Below are 20,706 nucleotides of genomic sequence, written 5' to 3'. Positions count from 1 at the left end.
CCGAATTTCCTGTGGAATCAGCAAAATTCACTCACACTGATTCGAATCAGGCGAATTCAGTGAAAATCAGTGAAAATCACCAGAAACCACAAAAATCAGTGAAAATCACCAGATAGCACAAAAATCAGTGAAAAAAAAATCATCAGAAATTGATGTAAACTAAATCATCCAGATTGTAAGGATTTTTCCGGTAGCAATAATTAACCCTTTACGTTCCGATCCATACAACAATCGGTGGCATCACATACTGGGATTGACCCTGCGATGTCTCGGTCACTTGCTGGATTCTTGACCGCTGGGCCAGACACTTAGCTGAGGCTTCTCTTGTTTTTTGTAATAATCTTCACGTCTCCTTTTTTTCCTATCAGACTTTTTCATGACCAGTGAAATAAAGGTCAGGGAAGCCATTATTATCCGGGTGGAGCAGGCACAGCACACTCATCACCTCCAGCTGCTGGAGACCAGGGCTCGATCCTCAGATCTGCTCATCATCACCAGCTGCAGCTGGAGACCAGGGTTCAATCCTCAGATCTGCTCATGATCACCAGCTGCTGGAGACCAGGGCTCGATCCTCAGATCTGCTCATCACCACCAGCTGCAGCTGGATACCAGGGTTCAATCCTCAGATCCGCTCATCATCACCAGCTGCAGCTGGAGACCAGGGTTCAATCCTCAGATCTGCTCATGATCACCAGCTGCTGGAGACCAGGGCTCGATCCTCAGATCGGCTCATCACCAGCTGCTGGAGACCAGGGCTCGATCCTCAGTTCTGCTCACCTGATAACACCTGAACTTTCCTTAGAACAGAGGTCACTATAACAGCAACTGGTAAACCTCTGCTTTATTGTCTTGTGTCCTACTCCAGTCACATCCAGAGCTGCAGTTACATTTCTGCTTCATCTTCCATTTTTCAGTAACTCATGAGCAAATCTACCAGAAATATACTCGGCTTCAGCTGATGTTTAAGAGGCAGTCACTGCCGGACACATTTGACCCCTCAATTTCCCCTTCTGACACCCCCTATCCTTTCTGTTCCCCTCCAGACATCTCTGTCCCCTCAGACCCTTTTATTCTCTACAGACTCCTTTGTCCGCTCTAGATGCTGAATAACCTCATCCAGGACCATCTTGTTCCCCCCAGGCCACTTTTTGGTCACAGTAAAATCACAGATTTAATGTAATCTTGTTTTCCTAGGTGAAAAAAAAATTAATGGTCGATACGTGACAAATTAAAAATGTCACATACGTCATATTTAATTGTTGGGAAAAATGCTAAAAAATAAAAAAAAAAATCCAACGCCCAGCGGTGGCGGTGTGGTTGGACCAGGAGGCACAAGACACCTAGTCCTGAGTGATAATCTCCTGCTGAGAAAACACTGATTTTATTGAAACAACAGATGAGTAAGTGACACATCGCTGGGATCAGGGTCTCAGCCCCTACATCATGCTGCTCTCAGATTATATAAAACAAAAACCTGCTGACAGATTCCATTTAAGGACCATCTGGAATATAGGAAATAGCAAAAACACAGAGCTTGAAAATAGTACTACTATCCAGGACGTAACCACTAGGGGGCGAACAGTCCCTCCTAGTGATGGGAATAGACGCTGCTGCAGAACTGGTTATACCCGATCACTGATGGACGGCTCCTGGGATATGGAGTTTAGATACGTTGTCACCACCTTAGGCTGCGTGCACATTACTGTCAAGTTGTTTTTTGCCCCACAAAAAAAAGTGCATCTTTTGCAAAAAACGATGTCGTTTTAATGCGATCGAAGCCTAAACCTGGAACTTGACCGCAAAGTGCCATAGAATTGGTGCGAGTGCAATGATGCCGTCCAGCTGCGAGACTCCAACCGGTCCATAAGCTCACGTGGCACCACTAGACCCAGCATGCCTTGAGTTTTCTCTGTCTCGGTTACTGTACGATACTTCTCCGCTGTCACTATGTGTAGACACAGGAGGCTCTTGAGCTACTAATAATATGTGACTTTGTAAAATACGGAGATCTCTCTCTCTATATATGACACACAGGAGCTGATGCAGCCCCACGTTGGAGGGATAGTCTGTGACGTCCCCCTTTAATGGCGTTTATAATCTTATATTAGGGCTGCAGAAATTGTACAAAAAAAAAGTTTATTTACAGGTATTAAATAAAAAAAAAAAGACAATGTACAAAATCTTGTGTCTTCCGTGGTGATCGCAGAGGTCAGTCGTCTCGCATGCCGGTGTAGTGACATATGACGTCATAGCTGAAGGTGACGGCGTCATCGATGTCCCCTTCCAGCTGCACCAACGCTCGGCTCTTCTGCCGCTCTCTATGGAGGATCTTCCCCACCTAGGAAAGAAAATAAAGTGGTGTGAATCAGTGGATACAGATGAGCCCTGCTGTCTCCATTTGTCAGGACATGATGGGAGTTGTAGTGCCTCAGGTCACAGCGACTTTGTAGTATGTGTAAAGTCTGAACTCCTAAATCTCAGCTGCGAGGGGCGCTGCAGCCGCTGTGTGTGTATCCGACACCGGATTTGTGTGCAGCGTCATTTGCATGTAGTCAAACCCAGCTGCAGCCACGGGGAAAACACAAAGTACATAGTGAACCCTGGACGTTGGGTGTAGTGGTCTGGAAGTATGATGGCGGCCATCACTGACAATGGAAGGATCCTCATAGTTGGTTTTCAAAGGAAGCCTGAAGCTCCTGGGGAGCAGCCTCCGCATGAAGGTTCCCTTTAGAAATGGTATCTGAGGCTGGGCTGGGGGGAGGGGGGGTGTCTTGTCAAAATGTGAAAGTCTATCCTGCTGTGTCGGCACTGGCCCCCGCCCTCCTACCTTATTTTTCCCCATCATCAGAAGGAGGGATAATGTCGCTCCCTTCACTGACGAGTGGACAAATAAGTTGTAAAAAGTTCATATACTGATGTTGATTTAAGTTTAAAGGGTTAAATTAATGCATTATTATGTATTAAGTAAAGGGAGAGCAGAGATTTCAACTGGCTTTAGCTGAAGTCAGTGAGAACCCGCCCGAAGCTGCGGTTGTAGCTCCAGTTGGCGTTCTCTCTGAATGTAGGATATATTCTTAGAGTTGTCTACTTGCCTGCCCGCGATGTTTTCCCAGCACCACCTTCACATATGCTCCCTCTTCTTTGGGGATGACAGTCTCCAGCATGTCCTGTTTTATATCTGTGAGAGAGAGGGAGAATGTGGATGTGAATCCCTTCTTAGGGGGCTCGTATTTACCTTCCAGGATATGTCCAGTTTCTGTCCGACACACGCAGGTCGTGGGGCTCAAAACATCTTCTACCAACATCTGCACGGAGAAAAAGGAAGGATGAGGACAGTCACAACCCGACCATCACACTCATGTCTGAGGGGACTGAGGCCGAGGGTGAAAACCATGAGAGGTGACAGCTCTTACATCTGCCCTCTGATCAGGGGCTACAACACTTGGTTTAAACAGATCAACCTCCTTTTTTATTTTTTTTTAGTGATTTTTTGCAACTGGGCTTCATTAAAATTTTTGCACCTTTAAGCTTTTACAGACACACTGCTGGCTGAAGATAGAGCTAAATAAGAATCCTTCAGTGAGCTTGGGGATTTTGTAATGCTTTTATCTGTTTTTAAAGTGGAATATACATAATAAATACATAACATAATGGTCTCTCTCTGAGCTCCTCTGTGCCAATTTAGGACCATAAATCACATTAAAGTGGATGTGGTCATTAATCAGAGGAGAGGAGCTGAGAAATACAGATAAAAGAGTTACTAACACCCCATCAGGACAAGCTCACTGATGAACCCAGGATTTCTCATTCAAAAGACAAAACGGTACAAAATTTTTAATGAAACCCAAGTGCAAAAATATTTTTTTTGCCCAGGATAGATGCTTTTAAGCACAAAGAATAAAAAAGGAGACCTCAGGCGGCCATGTCCTTTAATTCTTTTAGAGCCTTGCAAGTAGACAAGAAACAAAACCTACAGCGATGCAGCAGCCCAAGACTATGGCAGGAACCAGCGCACAGAAATATCAGTCAGTGCCGGCGTATGTGCCCACCCCTCCCCACACATGGGACCTCAGTCAGTGCCGGCGTATGTGCCCACCCCTCCCCACACATGGGACCTCAGTCAGTGCCGGCGTATGTGCCCACCCCTCCCCACACATGGGACCTCAGTCAGTGCCGGCGTATGTGCCCACCCCTCCCCACACATGGGACCTCAGTCAGTGCCGGCGTATGTGCCCACCCCTCCCCACACATGGGACCTCAGTCAGTGCCGGCGTATGTGCCCACCCCTCCCCACACATGGGACCTCAGTCAGTGCCGGCGTATGTGCCCACCCCTCCGCACACATGGGACCTCAGTCAGTGCCGGCGTATGTGCCCACCCCTCCGCACACATGGGACCTCAGTCAGTGCCGGCGTATGTGCCCACCCCTCCCCACACATGGGACCTCAGTCAGTGCCGGCGTATGTGCCCACCCCTCCGCACACATGGGACCTCAGTCAGTGCCGGCGTATGTGCCCACCCCTCCGCACACATGGGACCTCAGTCAGTGCCGGCGTATGTGCCCACCCCTCCCCACACATGGGACCTCAGTCAGTGCCGGCGTATGTGCCCACCCCTCCGCACACATGGGACCTCAGTCAGTGCCGGCGTATGTGCCCACCCCTGAGGTCAGTCCTGCTCCACTGATACATGGCCATGAGGATGCAACTTCACAACTAGCCCCGGACCATATCCAAGGCTCAGAAGAGACGCTGCAGAGCAGGCAGGGGATCCAATTTTTAAATGGGAGAGAAGGAGTGGAGGGGACGATTTAGATTTGTGTGTGGTCATTTTTTATTTTTTTTTACTGTATTTATTATTTTTTTAGGATGCTAGAGCCAGCACTAATCACACATAGGGATGCTGAAGGGTGACTAGAATGACGCCCCCCCCATGTTGGCATCAGAGAATGACACCAGCATTAAACAGGTTAAAAGTGGCGGGCAGAGCTCCGCTCCAACCACGGAACTTGGAGAAAGGTCCTGGCTCTGTGTCAAAGCCATTGTCAATGGGCTGCCACACCCCCCATAAAAGCCCGCCCCACACCCGCACCCACCCATATGAGCCCACCCCACACCAGCATCCCCCCACACGAACCCGCCCCCGCACCTCCCCCACAACCCCTTACACGAGCCCCCCCCGCCCCCCCCCCCCCCACACTCGAGCCCCCCACACATACGAGCCCGCCCCCCCCCACACACACGAGCCCGCCCCCCACACAAGAGCCCGCCCCCCCACACACGAGCCCGCCCCCCCCACACACACACACACACGCCCCCCCACACACACGAGCCCGCCCCGCCCCCCCCACAAACACGAGCCCGCCCCGCCCCCCCCACACACACTCGAGCCCCCCACACACACGAGCCCGCCCCCCCCACACACACACGAGCCCGCCCCCCCCACACACACACGAGCCCGCCCCCCCCACACACACACAAGCCCGCCCCCCCCACACACACACAAGCCCGCCCCCCCCACACACACACGCCCCCCACCACACACACACACACACACACACACACACACACGAGCCCCCCCCCCACAGACACACACGAGCCCGCCCCCCCCCACACACACACACACGAGCCCGCCCCCCACACACACACACGCCCCCCCCCACACACACACACGAGCCCGCCCCCCCCACACACACACGAGCCGCCCCCCCCACACACACACGAGCCCGCCCCCCACACACGAGCCCGTCCCCCCCACACACGAGCCCGTCCCCCCCACACACACACACGAGCCCGTCCCCCCCACACACACACACGAGCCCGCCCCCCCACACACACGAGCCCGCCCCCCCACACACACGAGCCCGCCCCCCCACACACACGAGCCCGCCCCCCACACACACACGAGCCCGCCCCCCCACACACACACGAGCCCCCCCACACACACGAGCTGCCCCCCCCACACACACACGAGCCCCCCCACACACACACACGAGCCCCCCCCCACACACACGAGCCCGCCCCCCCCACACACACACGAGCCCCCCCCACACACACACACGAGCCCCCCCCACACACACACGAGCCCCCCCCCACACACACACACACACACGAGCCCGCCCCCCCCACACACACACACACGAGCCCCCCCCCACACACACACACGAGCCCGCCCCCCCCACACACACACGAGCCCCCCCCCACACACACGAGCCCGCCCTCCCCCACACACACGAGCCCGCCCCCCCCACACACACACACGAGCCCGCCCCCCCCACACACACACACGAGCCCGCCCCCCCCACACACACACACACACGAGTCCGCCCCCCCCCCCACACACACACACACGAGTCCGCCCCCCCACACACACACACACGAGCCCGCCCCCCCCCACACACGAGCCCGCCCCTGCCCCCCCCACACACGAGCCCGCCCCCCCCACACACACACACGAGCCGGCCCCCCACACACACAGCCCCCCCCCACACACACACGAGCCCGCCCCTGCCCCCCCCCCACACACACACACACACACACACACTCGAGCCCGCCCCCGCCCCCCACACACACACGAGCCCGCCCCACCCCCCCCCACACACACACTCGAGCCCGCCCCGCCCCCGCACACACACACACTCGAGCCTGCCCCGCCCCCCCCACACACACTCGAGCCTGCCCCGCCTCCCCACACACACACACGAGCCCGCCCCGCCCCCCCCACACACACACGAGCCCGCCCCCCCCCACACACGAGCCCGCCCCCCCCACACACACACACGAGCCGGCCCCCCCCACACACAGCCCCCCCCCACACACACACGAGCCCGCCCCTGCCCCCCCCCCCACACACACACACACACACACACTCGAGCCCGCCCCCGCCCCCCACACACACACGAGCCCGCCCCACCCCCCCCACACACACACTCGAGCCCGCCCCCCACACACACACTCGAGCCCGCCCCGCCCCCACACACACACTCGAGCCCGCCCCGCCCCCCGCACACACACACACTCGAGCCTGCCCCGCCCCCCCCACACACACTCGAGCCTGCCCCGCCCCCCCACACACACACACGAGCCCGCCCCGCCCCCCCACACACACACGAGCCCGCCCCCCCACACACACACGAGCCCGCCCCGCCCCCCCCACACACGAGCCGCCCCCCACACACACAAGCCCGCCCCCCCACACACACGAGCCGCCCCCCCCACACACACACACGAGCCGCCCCCCACACACAGAAGCCCGCCCCCCCCACACACACGAGCCGCCCCCCCCACACACACGAGCCGCCCCCCACACACACACACAAGCTTGCCCCCACACACACACGAGCCCGCCCCCCCACACACACGAGCCCCCCGCCACACACACACGAGCCCGCCCCCCACACACACACGAGCCCGCCCCCCCCACACACACACACGAGCCCGCCCCCCACACACACACGAGCCCGCCCCCCACACACACACACAAGCCCGCCCCCCACACACACACAAGCCCGCCCCCCCACACACACACAAGCCCGCCCCCCCACACACACACACGAGCCCGCCCCCCCACACACACACGAGCCCGCCCCCCCACACACACAAGAGCCCCCCCCCCACACACGCACACCCCAAGAGGCCGCCCCACAAACGCACACCCCAAGAGGCCGCCCCACAAACGCACACCCCAAGAGGCCGCCCCACAAACGCACACCCCAAGAGGCCGCCCCACAAACGCACACCCCATGAGCCCGCCCCATTCACTCTTGCACCGTTCGTGCTACAGTTCACACAGGGCCAAAAAATGCCGAGTAGAGGCGAGTAAAACAAGTTGCAATACTGGGACCAGTGGCCAATCAGGTAGTCAGTGACAGTGAATGATGTTGCACTGATCTTACTAATCAGAAGAGGAGCCAAAGATGGCGACAGGTAGGAGGTCTCCCCACCGCGGGCCCGTGCGTGACGTGCTACCCCCGCGGGCCCCTCCGTGCCGTGCTCCCCCCCGCGGGCCCCTCCGTGTCGTGCCCCCCCCCGCGGGCCCCTCCGTGTCGTGCCGTGCCCCCTCCCCCGCGGGCCCCTCCGTGTCGTGCCCCCTCCCCGCGGGCCCCTCCGTGTCGTGCCCCCTCCCCCGCGGGCCCCTCCGTGTCGTGCCCCCTCCCCCGCGGGCCCCTCCGTGTCGTGCCCCCTCCCCCGCGGGCCCCTCCGTGTCGTGCCCCCTCCCCCGCGGGCCCCTCCGTGTCGTGCCGTGCCCCCTCCCCCGCGGGCCCCTCCGTGTCGTGCCCCCTCCCCCGCGGGCCCCTCCGTGTCGTGCCCCCCCCCGCGGGCCCCTCCGTGTCGTGCCGTGCCCCCTCCCCCGCGGGCCCCTCCGTGTCGTGCCCCCTCCCCGCGGGCCCCTCCGTGTCGTGCCCCCTCCCCGCGGGCCCCTCCGTGTCGTGCCCCCTCCCCCGCGGGCCCCTCCGTGTCGTGCCCCCTCCCCCGCGGGCCCCTCCGTGTCGTGCCCCCTCCCCGCGGGCCCCTCCGTGTCGTGCCCCCTCCCCCGCGGGCCCCTCCGTGTCGTGCTCCCCCCCCCCGCGGGCCCCTCCATGCCGCGCCCCCCCCCCCCCCGCGGGCCCCTCCATGCCGCGCTCCCCCCCCCCCGCGGGCCCCTCCGTGTCGTGCCCCCCCCCCCCCGCGGGCCCCTCCGTGTCGTGCTCCCCCCTGCGGGCCCCTCCGTGACGTGCTCCCCCCCCCATCTCTGGCAGTGACGATTACCTTGGAGTTGTAGTATTTTCCTCCTTTGTAACGTTTGTCAATAAATCGAACTTTCAAGTCGCGATGTAACCAACTGGGAAAGATATAAAAGAAGATGAACAAACCCTAAAGAATAGAAAATATAAAAAAGAAAAATGTCCGCTTTCCTCCAGAAACAGCAGCACGCAGATCTATGGCTTGTGTCTGGTGCTGCACAGCAGCTCCACTGAAGAGGCGGCTGAACTGCAATACCACATACAGCCTGTGATCTGGTGGGGCAGGATTTATGGAAGAAAGCTGCTCAGCTTTAGAAAAACAAGCGCAGGACATAAGAGAACTCGGGCACCTTATTCATAAAAGGTGAAATATCCACGTAGAGAGGATCAGGACATCACTGCGTGCGGGTATATTGGCCTCTGGCTTCAGTCATATGATCACAGAGGAAACTGAATGTGGAAATACCACATCCTGCAAACTACCAAATATCCGGAAACTGCTCCGAGGAGCCTCTCACCCCCTTATCTGATTGTCTGGGGGGAATTTACCTCGGTTCCTCCCGTTTTTGCTTTTTCTTCTCTTTCTCTCTGTCCGGGCTCTTTCCTCGATGTCTCTTGTCTCTGCTGCTGGAGTGTCCATTCCTTTTCTGATCTCTGGTCTCCTCCTCCTCATCTCGCCTTCTTTGCCCTGTGTCTGGTGAGCGTTCCCGTCGCTGCTCTTCTTTACTATCGCGCTGCTCCTTCTCCTGCTCGGCTTTGTTTAACCGGCCTGGAAAACAATTAGAATGGATTACATTGACAGAGCAAGAGAGACCCCCAAGTCAGTGCCAAGATCTGGGGATCACCCTCAGCCAGATACAAGGGTCCTAACAAAAGACGCTAGTAATATTGGGGTCTACTATTGACTTCATTGTAGACTTCCCACAAAATATGACTGTCTGTTTCTCCATATCAACACGCGACCAGGCAAATATCAGTAGACTCACGTCACCCTCACCTCACCATGTGCAATTGATTGGAGCCAGGATACCCCTTTAGGGCACCAGCTTCTCTAAATAAATAAAATAGTGCTGCTTCTGAGTCCTGAAACATCGGCCCATGGCAGCAATATTTTCTTTCAAGTTATACTTACACACGTCGCATCTGCAGCAGACATTTCTGAGACTGTCCCATACATCTGAAAGGGGCTTGCAGGATTTAATGCACATGTGTTTAGACTTTCAAGGTTAATGTTCCAGGCATCCTTCATACACAAGGTGTAGGGTAGTGATGGTCAACCTTCTAGAGACCGAGTGCCCAAGCTGCAGTCCAAAACTCACTTAATTTATCTCAAAGTGCCATCACATCAATTTAATCTGAATACTGAGGTTTTTGTCCCCCATCCTGGTAAAGCACATCCGCCCACATCCAGGAATATGTGCCATAGGTTTGCTACCACTGGTCTAGTGTATGGAAGAATGCCTGTGTATACATGTATATAGCTATCTCAGTACGTGAGAAAAAGAGTACACCCCAGCTGCAGTCCTGAGTGAAGCCAGCTGCACAGTGTCAGACCTCTGTATTATTAATGCCTTATCAGCCAGTATGTCAGCCATGCGTGCCACAGTTATCTCTTGCAGATTACTGCTCACATGACATTTGCTCCATGACAGACAGCAGAGTCTCGGTGTAAAAAAATAAAATAAAATGTAATGTGCTGGATCCAATGTTTGCTCTGAGTGTCCATTTTTATTATTATCTGTGTACTGTCTTTTTTCTTTTTTCCACAGACCCATTGATTAGCATGGCATAGTTTGATCCGCCACCACCAAAGCCAGCCTCCTTCTCCATCTAGCCATAGCTATGACAGGCACAAGAAACTCCATCCCATGTCGAACACCTGACATGGGTTTCGAGAAACCAAACGACAATAGGTGGGGGCAGCTGGTTTAATTAAACTAAAATACATTATTATAGAAACAAACCTCTCCCCCCGTTAGCCCTAATTAACATGTACGACCCGTCATATGCCACCAGAGTTCAGGTCACAGACTTTCCTATAAGGACTGTAAGATGACTGCAGAAATAGTAAAGCTGGCCGTCACCCAATAGAAACGAGTCAATCAGTAACCCTTGTGCAAATACATACCCAGGTAACCAAATAATTAGCCTGTTCTCCTCTTTCTGCAGGATAAAGAACTGCAAAGTCTGAGAAGCTGAAATTTACTTTAAAATCTGTGATCCCGGACATTGGGTGGAGATAAGAGGCGTAGGACATGCAGCAGTGATACGCCCGTCATGTGAGCTTACATTGTGTGGGTGCGACATGGTGTAATAAATCAGAAGAGGCGTTATGGGCGCGTCTGTCTTATGTCGCTTACAGTCATCACGAATGGCTTGAGAATGATCACTGTCTCGTACTTACTAAGATCCTTTGCGTATTTGCTGTATTCAGCGCTGCTGACCAATCGTAATGTAAACTGGGAGACGGTGACGACTTTTCCACCGATGGCCAGCTTCACCATTGCTCGGCAGTTGTCGGCGTCCAGCCCCTCCACCTAGAGACCAGAAAATGGTGAGCGGGGGTAATGATGAAATGGTGCTTCATCATGTACAGGGACAATCACTGACCGCACCTTCCCATACAGTTCTTTATGGGCGCCGCTCTGTAGTAAAACTGCGCTGCCCGGGCCAAGGCCTTTTGCTTCTTCTTCTTCTGGTTTGTCTCCGGGTTTCAAGGGTCTGCGAGGTTTCTGAGGCTCGAGATCATTGATAGCGGAGCGGTCGGCTCCGAGTCCTAGCCCCTTGGGACGGAGCTTTTGCTCTAATGGCTTCACATCCCTATGTGGAAAGGAAACAGTGATGGACATTGAGTAAATTATATTTTTTGGAGATTTTTTACTTTTTCTTTTGCAGTTGCTGGTTAAGGCACATCTACTTAGCCTTTACCATACTGCTTTTTATAAGGCTATATTAATCCAGAAAGGTAGCAAAATGTTCCCCAAGTGACCACGGCCAAGGAGACAAAGTACTAGGAGTCTAGTGACTGAATGGCCAAGCGTTACAATTTCCCTTCCAGCAATTGTTAAAGCAACTGTCCTGGACTTTTATACCGATGACTTACGTAGAGGATAGGTCATCTATATCAGATAGGAGGGGGTCTGACAGCCACCACCGCCATTAATCAGATGTTACCAGGTCCCAAGATGGCCGGATAAACACCGGGTATGGAGCCAGATCAGCACTGAAGTAAATAAGACCTGGGCTGCAGCACCCAAGAATGGAGACACACTGTCCGGCTCCGTATACAGCCGCCATGGGATAAGAGGATGGCAGGTGTCGGACCCCCTACTCAATTGATATTGATGACCTACCCAAAATAACATTTAGACCCTTTAACATGGCCCATAGACAATATACGCAAGACGATCGATGGGAAAGCCCTTAAAAAGTGACTAAACCTGATAGAAGACCCATCAGATGGGATATATATTCTGCAGATGCCAGGCAGCTGATGATGCCAATCACAACATAAACCATTAAAAGGCCGTCCTCAATCCAATGCTGCTTTTCGAGGCGCAGGTTTATGTTTTAAAGATCTTTAATGGGAGAATAATCTCTGCTCTATGATTAGGAGAGGGCAGTAATGTCTGCTGGCCGTATATCATACGCACTGTTTGAAGGTCTTTCCGATGCCTTCTCCCTCTTTCCAGCCCATTCCCCTCAGCATTGCCATCCCGTATTGCTCCACAGGTACCACTTCATAGTCTGCAGCCTCCGCCTGCGGAAGAAAAACACAATCTAAGAAAATATATAACTAAACAAATAATAAATGCACCATGGTCCGCTCTCCATCTACTGACGATTCAGGGTAGCCTGGAGTATTGCTACGGAGGGGGAGTGGGCCGCGGCACTGCCCAGCATGGGGAAGAGGGAAGGAGGGGGGGGGGGTGCCGCGTCACTGCCCACGTCCCAGCATGGCAAAGCAGGGAGGCCACGTCACTGCCCAGCATGGCGGAAGGAAGGAGTCACAGGATCTTGATAATACAGGTAAAGAAGGGCGCAGACCACCAGAAAAACTAGTAACCACAACATTATCAATTATTACAATGTGCTTACAACAGAGTCCGTCAGCTCTGAAATTGATATGAAAGTGAGCACAGAGTGGGCACCTAGCGTAAGAGGAGACCGTTATGGTTAAAGGGAACAAAAGTCTAATCGATAGATAATAGAAAATTAAGTATTTTCACAATTGAATGTATTTTTTTTAAAAAACATTTCTGTGCAGAGAAACTGCTGATGGTGCGCCGCCGTATCCAACGTGACGGCCTGTGCCGACCATGTGGAGGAGATTGAGCTGCTGGTCGGCACATGCTGTTTGCATTAATGGCATAGAAGGGAGGATAAGTGGCTATTCTCTGCTGGCAGGGGCTATCCCATGTATGTGACGTTACTCCTCCCTGCCAGTGCTATAGCAAAGGACCTTTGAGCTCAGTAGCCGGACATATAAACTGTGAAAAAACATAGTATACAAGTCCAGCCACTGAGCTCCTTGTACTTCGCTGGTGTGATTTATTGAGGTGAGATCAAAGTCCTCTGCTATAGCATAAAACAAGCTACTTAGATGAAAGTAAGCGGCAATGGAGGAGATGGGACAGCCCCTGCCAGTGCCATCAGACAGTATTCACTTATCCTCCCTCCTGAGGGATCAATACGACCAGCAGCTAAAGCTCGTCTACATGGTCGGGCACAGGCCGTGACACAGGATCCACCATTATCAGGTTCTCTATACGAAGCAACATTATTTTTAAAACACATCAGAGAAAATCAAGCGCTTTTCAATCTACTGATTAGACAGCGCTTTTGTTAGTGGGACAATTCCTTTAAAAAAATGTAAAAAAATCGATTCAAGAGTTTTGGAGAAAATATTCTTAATGTTCATTCCTCCAAAGCTATCACAGCGCTTTATAACTACAGGTATGGGCCCCTTGTAGCGGACGGTCTCCTACTTTTATATTGAGGCAGGCAGATCCCCTTTAAACAGACAAGAGGGGGTAACAGATGACTTACAGACTCCGGCCGCAGGCTCACGTTTACTTTGTCTCCGTCTTCGTAGCCATCGGGCACCTTGTTTTGCATCAGTAGGGGGATGCTGACTGTTTGGTTGTCCTCAGAATCATCCTGATCTTTTTTCCGAGACTCTTTAGAAGATAAAAAAAAAAAATGATAGGAATGAAATGTAAAGTGGTGGGAACGTATCAAAGCATCGAGAGCCATTTACTCTGACTGTGCGATTGGGTGGTCGCAGGGAGGATATGCCACGGACCCGTCCCCTTCCTCCTGGGCATCCACCAAGACCTGCCCTAGCCAAAATACAACACTACCAGGACAGAGATATCATCCTTAACCCCTTAATGACATATGATGTGCTATGTCCACCATATATAGTATCCCTGAAGCCAAGTTTGCATGTATGCTGGCAGATGATGGCTGTGATATTCAGCCATCATCTGCCTCTAACAGCCCACTGATGGAGCAGAGCTCCTCAATCAGATTGACAGCGGCATTTAACAGAAGACCCCTGTGCTGTCATCACGGTACTCCTGTAAAGGCCAGCCTGCAGCTGGCGATCATAGACTGTGATCTACACTGCTGTGTATAGTACAAGTGATCAGCTGATCGCAGGTTCAAGTCCCCTAAGGGGACTAACAAATACAGTGAAAAATAAAGAAAAAAAAGATTTGAAAAAAAAAAGTTAAAATAACCCCTCCCCCAACCCATTAAAAATTAAATGAATAAAAAAGTTAAAAAAAATACACATTTAGTTGCCCTGCGTTCATACAAGTCCGATCTATCAAAATATTAAATAAATTAATCCGATCGTTAAACCGCGTCAGTGAAAAAAAAAATCAAAAACACCACAATTGCGTTTTTTTCGGTCACCGCACAACACAAAAAAATACAATAACAGGCGATCAAAACATTGTATCTACCCCAAAATGGTATCAATAAAAACATCGGTTCAAGATGCAAAAAAATAAGCCCTCACCCGGCCCCAGATGGAAAATGGCATCACAAGCAAAAAATTTTTTTACCTTTACAAATTTCTACTTACATAAAAGAAAAACGATTTTGAGTTTGATATCAGTCTAATCATATTTTGCATTAAAAAATATCTGCAGAAATGTCATTGGGGTCATTAATAGAAATGAAGTTGTGATCAGCAAGGAGGGAGGAATAGCGTCCAATAATAGATGTGTTCCTCCACATGGATGTTACAGGGAGAACGATGCCCCGTCCCTCTGTAAGCCAGGGGGCCACCGGTAAGACAAGCTCTCGCTGGCAGAAGATGCCCATCAGTTACACAGACATCAGGTCACAGGAATGGCCGATATGAGGTCAGGAGCAGCTTCTCCTGCAGATAATAGCTCATTGCAAGGATTTTCTAAGGCTACAAATGCACCATGTTGGACAAGCTTCAATATAAAATGGGTGGTCAGTATGAGACCTCTCTTAAAGAAAATCCCAGGTTCACATCAGCAATCTATACAGCTTGTAAGCAGCAGAGTAACTTATAGCCAAACTTCATGAAACTTAAAGGGGTTGTCCAGGCATAGGGTTAAAGTCTGCAGTCACACACACAGTGACTGCAAAGTTGTGAATCCACACAGCGCGTGCAGTGCATGATTGCAAATATGTAATCTTCATGCCTGCGGTCACAAGCAGACTAGACGAGTGCGGCCTCCCTCAGTGCAAGTGAATTGAGCAAGATAGAACAAGTCTAGTAAAAATGTGGCCAAAAGTATGTAAATCACATACCAGCAGTTAAATAACCCCCCTTGTTCCTGGAGAATCCTGACAGTGCGCACACTGCATGCTGTGAGGATTCACATAGTGTGACTGCAGACTTTAACCTCAAGCCTGGACAACCCCTTTAAAATCCATGCCATGCCCTATTCTATTTTGCAGGGATCTGGTCCAATCTGACACTAGAAGAGTGAAGAGGCGCAAGCAGTAATGAGACCTCCATACCGTCAATAAGCTCCTGTACGGCCTGCGAGAGCACTGGGTCCAGCTCTGTCTGTGTGCTGCCATTTTCAGCCTTCTCTTTACTTAGCTGGGACCACCGATTCTTCTGTATTAGTGGGATCACGAGAGGTTTGGCCTCCTGGACGGGTTTAGTGCTGCAAAGAGTAAAAATATTAATGCTTAAAAACATTTTCTTATAGGATTTAAAGTCATAATTAGAAAAAAAAAGCACAATACTTCCTAGACCTCTTCTACTGCTCTGCTGTTTGAGAGCTGTATTTCATTCATGCATCCCATCCATGAACAAGGAGGATCAGGATGAACAAAGGCTTCTTCTCTAGTGCCCATCTAGTCAGTACACACGGAAGAATAAAGCGAGATAGCCGGAACGTTTTAGAGACTGGAGGTCTGGATTACTGAGGCGTGAGGGGCTACTGGCCAGAAGTAGAAGATCATTACCGATGCGATCACTCAGGTGCGGTCATTAGCCCCACGATACACTGCGGGACCAGCTAAGAAGGCAGCAGGTGATACTGAGGAGCTGACGGCTCTATGCATAAAGCTCACACAAACCCTTACAAGGGATTATTCCTAACATTCCCCAAATAACAAGCTATCCCCCATCCATAGCATAGGGAATTACGGCTGGGGTCCGACCTTTGAGACCAACATCAGGGCTCTGTCACCCAGAAATTGGGACTCTATAGCTCCGTCTTGTATAGAGCAGAGATGCACTCGCTGAATCTCTGCTCCATTCATTGACTACTGGACTGTCGGAGCAAGACGAGCGCTGTGTTCAGCCATTTCTGACATCTTATTAACAGTGAATGAAGCGGAGGCCGAGAGAGCACCCCTCCACCTCATTACAGATGGGGCTGTACAGACTCGTTTTCAGGCGTCACAGAGGCCCAATATTTAGAATCGCAACAGATGCATTAATAGGGCCTAACTTGATGGTTGAGGAATAACCCTTTAAAGGAATCAGTCAACAGGTTTTTGCTCCCCATCTGAGAGCAGCATGATGTAGAGGCAGAGACCCTGATTCCAGTGATGTGTCACTTACTGGGCTGCTTGCTGCAGTTTTAATAAATTAACAGTTTTATCTGCTGCAGATCTCTGAATGCAGACCTCTGTATAACCGCGCCCATACCACTGATTGGCAGCTTCCTGTGTACACTGTGCATAGGCAGAAAGCTGCCAATCAATGATGGGGGAGGGGTTATACAGAGCTCATGAATATGGAGGACTACATAGCAGCAGGTTCACTAGTCATCTAGAGATCAAATACCAGTTTTATCACAAAGAGATTTTCAAAACTACAACAAGCAGCCCGGGACGTGACATATCGCTGGAATCAGGGTCTCTGTCGCTACATTATATTGCTCTCAGCTTAGGTGGCAAAATCTTGGTGACAGATTCCTTTTAAAAGTTATTGTCTATCCCAAAGACGGGCAATAACTTGCAGATCAGAGGGGGCTAAAAGCTGGAACCCCCCTGATCCTGAGAATGGGGCTCTAAAGTGGCTGATAAGACTCTCCATATGTCAGGGTATTATTAAGTATTAAGTAAAGGATTTCAGGGTCCCGTTCTCGGGATCAGCACTCGGACCCCCACTGATCTACAAGATGTTTTCCCTCCTTTGGTTAGGTAATAGCTTCTAATGTTGGGAATAATCTTTTTATATCCTTTACAGATCGCAGGGCTCAACGACAGAAGATGGGATTATGGATATTTTGGGAGGTCGCTACAGATTCACTTAGAGGGGTTGATGTTTAACTGACAATTGGCTGATCCCTGGAGGTTGGCTATACTACTGATTGGCTATCCTGCAGGGGACCCTCTTATCTAAGGTTAATATTAGGGACTATGAACAGGGGTGGTCCAATTCCTAATACCCTCACCATTCTATATGTGAGCAGCCTGAGCGCTAGTTTCCTGTTGTGCCACATCTGTAAGACAAAAATACCTCTGGACTCATCACCATCAATTCCAGGAGGAGCGTACAAGCCGGCTCATGTGTGAATAGCCTGCAGCTTATACTGATGAGTATCAGGAGCATTTTCCAAAACTAATATAAAACAGAGAGAACATGAATTTTCCATCACTGATCTCTGCTGACAGCGGCGTCTCTTCTGCACTCCTCCTTGTGTGCCAGAGTGACATCATCAGGGGTCGGATGAGGTCATGTGTGTGATGTAATGTCCACACTGATCTGACATGTGAGCAGTGTTTAATAACACATGATCGTGCACCAAGTGACCCACGGAGCATCAAGAGCACAGAAGACAAGCGGTGACTAAACAGAAAAGGGCAGCGCTGAATTATAGAGGCGTTTATTTTTTTAGCCTGATCCGTTTGGCTGCATCTACATATTATCCCCATCAGGATTGGGGACTTATTCTTCACTTTTTTTTTTTTATCTACCCTTCTTCCACGACATTTTTTATTTTTCTGTCGACATTTCAGGTCATGTTTTTTGTGGGATGAGTTATAGTTATGAATGACCTTCATCTTGCCATATAATGTACTGAAAAAAGAGGGGTTTATTGTGCGGTAAAATTTATCAGACGACATCATTCTCCATTTCAGCGTGATTACGGTGATAACCAGACTTGAGTAGTTTGTTTTATTATATTTTATTAGTAAAGAAAAAAAAAAGGATAACTTTATAAAAGAAAAATATAAGTTTTGATTTGAGTCGCTATTTTCCACGACCCGCAACTTTATTATTTTACAGTCAATGGAACAGTAATAGGGCTGTTTTTTTTCCCACCATTTTTGGTTAGATACATTTTGATGGCTTTTTATTGCAATGTCTTTAGGGACCTGCTGTAACTGAAGAACAGTAATTCAGGGTTTTCGATTTTTTTCTTTATCTTCCGCGCTCATCAATTTTATATTTTCATGGATTATGGATGATAAGACATCAAATATGTGTATTTTTTTCAACTTTTTTTTAGATTCCTTATGGGAAATGAACTTGAGAATGTAATATCAGCTGAGGGCGCACTATAGGACCCCATCACCACCAGCTTGGTACTTGTATGGAGCCCAGGATCCTTCTGTAGACCCTCAGCTGCTATGGCAACCCATCAGCACGCCACAAAAAAGCATCACACAGGGGAAGGACACCCCGTTTAGACGCCACGGTCACTGAGTCACCATTTAAATAGCTAAACAGCAGAGAAAGGAGCTCGCCCTGATCACTGCGGTTACTGGCAGGTGCCGGCTGTATAACACAGAGGGGCTCAGCCCCGCACCCCTGCTGATGACGCTGCACCGCTCCTGCAGGACATTCCCATCCCTCATTGGAGCCAGTGATTGGCTGCAGCGGTCCCGTGATGACGGACGCAGCAGGGTAGTAAGAGACTATATTTCCACACCGATGGGATTCTACCAGAGCGAGAAAATCTGATGGATCCATCAGAAATATCCGCAGTGTGAACACGCACTTATCCCTGCAACAATACAATTCTAAGGACAATGACCACCAATATGGCCACTACTACCCCCAGAGTCCTGAGTGGTGAGGCTGACACCAGGCACAGCTGTGGCCGCCGCCGCCATGCCGGTACAGGTAATACAGACATGTCTGCTCTCACCTCAGCAGCTCCTTCCCCTCCGCCGCCAGCACATACTCCTTCTCCTCCCCATCTCCCGCCTCCTTAGTAACAAGCTTCGGTCTGGAAACGCGACTGAACCCGAAAGATACCGGAGCCTGAGAAGAACCGGAGGCCGCCATCATTATTTCCCATTCACCGCGCACTGCATGTTGGGGGAAGCGCCCGTGTGTCGCGCGGCATGCCGGGTAGCGTAGTTCTTTGCTAAGGCGCAGTTCAGTCTGTTCAGCTGTGAGAAAACTACGACTTCCAGCAGGTCACTATAAACCTATGTTCTCACTTTAGCTAAGCGTTCTAGTGTAACCAGCTGCGGCTGGTAGCGCCGTGCATTATACTGTTACAGCAGCTTCCTTATTGGGAGTCTTATTCGTGTAAACAGGCGTTGTAGGAGTGCAAGCCAATCAGGACTCGCCTTTCATTATTCCAAAGCAGTGTACAGAATAAAAGCTGAACTCTCATTGGTTGTTTTCAGTAATGTTTTTTATTTTTGCAATAAAATACACAAAATTCCACACTGGAAAGGAGGTTTCACGTTATTTTATAAATAATATTGTTATTAATGTGTAGAAAAATCCGAGGCCTCATTAAACTGCCCCCACTCTCTTTTTTTATTGCCCCCCCAGGCCATGATTGTAGGGTGCAGATTATTATTATTTATTATTATAGCGCCATTTATTCCATGGCACTTTACATGTGAAAATGGGTATACATAGTAAAAATTACAATAATCTTGAACAAAATGAGTCAGCGACTGGTACAGGAGGAGTGAGGACCCTGCCCTTGAGGGTTCACAGTCTACAAGGTGGGATAGTCATGGTTACTGAAGCCCCCCAGTGTCTGCTGTGTGTATCCACCTAAAAATCCTGTGGTTGGGCTTCTTAGGTAATCAGTAATTTTACAAAACACTGCAATATTACAGAATTAACTATGTATTGTATAAGTGATGAAGTGATCACAGGGACCAGTAAAAAATGTGAAAAAAAAACCAAACATATATATATATTGCACTGGCGAATCTTTCTAACATAAAATAAAACAGTCTCTGGGATGTGCGGGCTCACCTGTTTACAACAGTCCCCTTAGTCAGTCTTAACCGCAACTGACCAACACAATAGAGGTGTTTCCACCTCTGCTCCCAGACAAGAACTGAGGCAGCTGAACTGCCTTAAATAGCCCTTTTAATCCTGGAGGTGGCGATATGGGAACGGCCAGTCCCACCCAGCTTTTGTAGCTGTTCTTAAAACCTGGACCCAAAATCAGTGCCTATTTAGCAAAACAGTGCTGGGGGGGGCTGGTCACCTTCTACCGACATACAATGCACTCTTGACAGGGCATCCACATTCCCGTGTTGTTTTC

At 51.0% G+C, this 20,706-nt stretch overlaps 1 protein-coding gene across 1 annotated transcript; it reads right to left on the bottom strand.

The window, feature by feature from the left end:
• Nucleotides 1-2,152: 2,152 nt before the first annotated feature.
• Nucleotides 2,153-19,541, bottom strand: GPKOW (G-patch domain and KOW motifs). The gene is made up of 11 exons (XM_073639918.1): nt 19,333-19,541; nt 15,734-15,885; nt 13,772-13,902; nt 12,376-12,482; nt 11,338-11,542; nt 11,127-11,259; nt 9,272-9,491; nt 8,748-8,820; nt 3,236-3,305; nt 3,093-3,178; nt 2,153-2,338 (listed from the first exon to the last, which is right to left on the bottom strand). The coding sequence occupies exons 1-11, from the start codon at nt 19,473-19,475 to the stop codon at nt 2,210-2,212; spliced, it is 1,449 nt and encodes a 482-aa protein (XP_073496019.1). The 5' UTR covers nt 19,476-19,541; the 3' UTR covers nt 2,153-2,209.
• Nucleotides 19,542-20,706: the final 1,165 nt, after the last annotated feature.

This window comes from Phyllobates terribilis, unplaced genomic scaffold (assembly GCF_046119375.1).
Source record: "Phyllobates terribilis strain yellow unplaced genomic scaffold, ASM4611937v1 Scaffold_7__3_contigs__length_470593459, whole genome shotgun sequence".
Taxonomy (NCBI): domain Eukaryota; kingdom Metazoa; phylum Chordata; class Amphibia; order Anura; family Dendrobatidae; genus Phyllobates; species Phyllobates terribilis.
The sequence above is the reverse complement of the archived record's forward strand: the minus strand, read 5'-3'. Positions and strand labels throughout refer to the sequence as shown.